This window comes from Dendrobium catenatum, unplaced genomic scaffold (assembly GCF_001605985.2).
Source record: "Dendrobium catenatum unplaced genomic scaffold, ASM160598v2 fragScaff_scaffold_390, whole genome shotgun sequence".
Lineage (NCBI taxonomy): Eukaryota > Viridiplantae > Streptophyta > Magnoliopsida > Asparagales > Orchidaceae > Dendrobium > Dendrobium catenatum.
Window position 1 is genome coordinate 4,771,429 of NW_021318852.1, and position 3,580 is coordinate 4,775,008.

At 33.5% G+C, this 3,580-nt stretch overlaps 1 protein-coding gene across 1 annotated transcript; it reads left to right on the top strand.

Annotated features, from left to right (window-relative positions):
• The first annotated feature begins 2,508 nt into the window (after positions 1–2,508).
• On the top strand, positions 2,509–3,470 carry LOC110105705 (protein FAR1-RELATED SEQUENCE 5-like). The gene is made up of 2 exons (XM_020835306.1): positions 2,509–2,655; positions 2,955–3,470. The coding sequence occupies exons 1-2, from the start codon at positions 2,509–2,511 to the stop codon at positions 3,468–3,470; spliced, it is 663 nt and encodes a 220-aa protein (XP_020690965.1).
• Positions 3,471–3,580: the final 110 nt, after the last annotated feature.

Consider the following 3,580-nt stretch of genomic DNA (forward strand, 5'->3'; position numbering starts at 1 on the left):
TTTCGTATGGGGGGATGTTATAATTTTCCTTAGAAGGTGGTTAGAAAAATTAGCTAGGTAATCTTAATACGATAAAATTTATAGGTTTAGTGAGTCTTCTCATTAGCATCACTTAAACATAATGTCAAATTACTTATCTCGATTCATTGATTTAGATTCTAATTTATTCTTTTGATATCTTCGGATAGAGCTAACCTTATCATACATATATTTAGAATGATTGAGTGTGCATTAGGTTATTAGCTGATAGCTCATTCCAAGTAAGCATAAGCCCATACGTATTTGTATGTCTCATTTTCCTTATAAATAATAAAATATATAATGAATCCAAATGTATTTTTTTTTTTTAAATTTAATAATATTTTTGAAGGAATGATACACTAATTATACAATTTTGTCTAAATAAACACTAAACTTTAAATCAGTGGTCATATCTATACTATTAATATAAAATCCACTTGAATTTCATTTCATATCAAATCTTATTCATTCATTTTATTTCTTCTAAAATTATCTTGTCCCTATATTGTATTATAAATAATTAATAAATCTAAAAATATTTAATAATTATGAAAATTAATACCCTTTACTTACACCTCATAAAATAATTATTCAAATTAATACAGCTTAAATTTTCTTCCTCAACTAAATAAATTATTATTCTTCTCAAAGACCCGCTTCATTTTCCCTCCCTCGAATTTATCGTTACTTAATATCACATGTTTTTTAAAAGGATTCGGGATTTCCTTTGTCTTCCTTCCTTCTTGACTCTTCGGCTTGCCCTAGCTTTCTTCACTCACCCGTCTTCTCCGATAGGTTTCTCTCTCCTAATTTTTTGGTATCCTAAACTTCTTTAACATTTTTTTTCTGGCATTTAGGCCACTCGCACATTTCATTCTTCAATTGTTTTGATGTTTTGAACTTCTAAAATGTTTCTTTAATCATGTTCCTTTCTATAATTATTTTGGTTCTCAACATGTTTTACATTTTTTCACTTTTTTAAGATTAACTCCACAGTTCAAACCAATCTGGAAATGGTTCGGTTCTCTGGAAGATAGCCATTGATTCTATTCTCTTTCTCCATCAAATATAATTGCTAAAACTTTTCTTACATGTTTTTCCTTTAGATCTTTAATGGTTTACATTTCGTATATTGATCTCAACAGCCTCTGCTTCAAATTGAAAATTTGATAATGATGTTAAGCCTTACTGAACTGGCCATGGCCAACCAAGAGAGGGGGGGGGGGGGGGGGGGGTTGAATTGGAAAATTTAAAAACTAATTATTAAATTTAATAACAAAGACAATATTTTTTTTTTAATATTTGAAAAATAAGTAGCAATAATTACTAAGGGCGGAAGTGAAATGAATTTAACGAAATATTTAAGCAAAGATTTCAGAATTTTCACCAAGCAGTTATAATGGAATTAAAATCCAAAAACTAAATGCAAAAAATAGAAATCAGAACAAACACACGAGAGATTTATAGTGGTTCGGTGAAACATTGACCTACGTCCACTCCCCGGAGTCCTATGTTAACCTTATTATTTGAGGTTGATTTCACTGAGTTAATATTTAGTGCCTAGGTTTTTGCAACCTACTGTAGACGTCACTTTTAGGATTTCTCTTAGGTGGATACTTATTGACATAACATTGACTCAATGTCCTAAATCGACTTAAATCATCACTACTCTGAATAAAATTGACTCGGTACAAATTTAATTTAACAATGACAACCATGATTAAATCCAAACTAACTCATCTCGAGCCCTTTAAAATTAAATCAATGTTAATTGAGTTGAATTGATCAAATCAAATTATTATATATTTAAGTTTAAATAAAATTTGTTAACATAATTCACCATTTTTATTAAAATCAACCTTCCAATATCTCTTGAAATGTAACATTTAATAGCATCTATTTATTATAAAGGATATGATGTTAAATTCGAGTGGGGAGGTTTAGGCATCTACTCACACGATCAAATAGGGGTTTGGACATGGAACTTTTATTATATCCAGTGAACGTACGTAGAGGAACGTTCAGTTTTAGGCAAAAAGCGCCTGTACCGAGTACCGAGTACCGAGGTGTACCGAGTTTTTTCAAAAAACTCGGTACAAGCGCTTTTTTGCCTAAAACCGAACGTTCCTCTGCGTAGTGAAGGATAAAATAAAAGTTCTTGGATAGGACGGTTCACACGTGACGTCTTCCCCACTAGTCATTCGCGAACGGCCTCTTCCCCTCCCATTCGATCGGCAAATTATTGGGTCAGGTGACCGAAGCCATCTCTTCGTTCGGTCGCCAATAAAAATGCGACATCTGTTAGGCATTTTTTTAATTTAATATGTTTGCTTTATGTCTTGTCAGAGTTAGCGACCCGACCCGATAATGCATTTCATTTGAACTTTTAAGCATTTGCCGCCCTATTTTTGCATTTTGATACCCGCAAAAGACGCAAATATCTACTGCTGCAGAAGAAAAAATGAGCCAGAAAATTGCAGAGAAGAAATGGATTGCTCAGCGAAGAGGGAGGTGGAAGAGGGCATGGAAGAGGGAGGGCATGAATCGGAAAGGATGCATGAATCGGAAGGGCTGGTGCATGAATCGGAATCAGAACCTAACTTAGCCGAAAATTCCTCTGGTTTCAACATATCGGTAAGTTTTTTAAAAAACCAAGTTAGAAAGTTGTAAACAGTCAGTTTTAATATCATCGCCGCAGAAAGAAGACGTAGGTTCAGTTCATTAGTCTTAGGATCTTTGATTTTGCGACTAAATTTCTTTTGTCAAAAAAGTAAAAAAATCTAATGTTGTTGTTGCTTAGGATGAAGATGATAAATAAAAAAATTGAACTTGTTTGATATCTAGTTTCATTGTAGTTGCGCTTTAGTTGCGCTTTAGATGTGCTTTAGTTGCACTTTAGTTGCGCTTTACTTGCGCTTTACTTGCGCTTTCAGGCTGTTTATAAAGATGAGACAGAAGCATATGAATGTTTTTGCACTTATGCTCACGATAATGGCTTTAGTGTTCGAAAGGATCATCACAGTTTTTGGCCAAATTCGAAGGACTTTTTTTGTTCAAAAGCTAGTTTCAAGAAAAGTGATTATCATAATTCAGGAAAGAGAAAGAGATTCACTAGACCAGTTGTCAGAACTGGTTGTCCAGCCATGGTGAGGTTTATCACAGATGAAGATGGTTACTGGCATGTCAAAAGATTTATTGAATCCCACAACCATGAATTAGCTAGCCCAGCCGACCGACACCTTTTAAGATCATGTAGGAATATCATTGAGAAAAAAGCTTCCGTCCTAAAATCGATGACAGATGCAGGGATTAGAACCGTTGATGCATATGCCTACCTTGCAGAGGAAGTTGGTGGATGTGAGAATGTCGGATTCTCTAAGAGGGATGCCTACAATTTTATTCAGAAGGAGAAAAGAGCAAGGATTGAAATTGGTGACACTATTATTTGATTCAATTATTTAAAGATCGAAAAGTTGAGGACCACATGTTCGTATGGGATATTTGTTGGTGGAATTTTGAAAAACATGTTTTGAAAAATATTAGTTTTCTTTGGGAATTT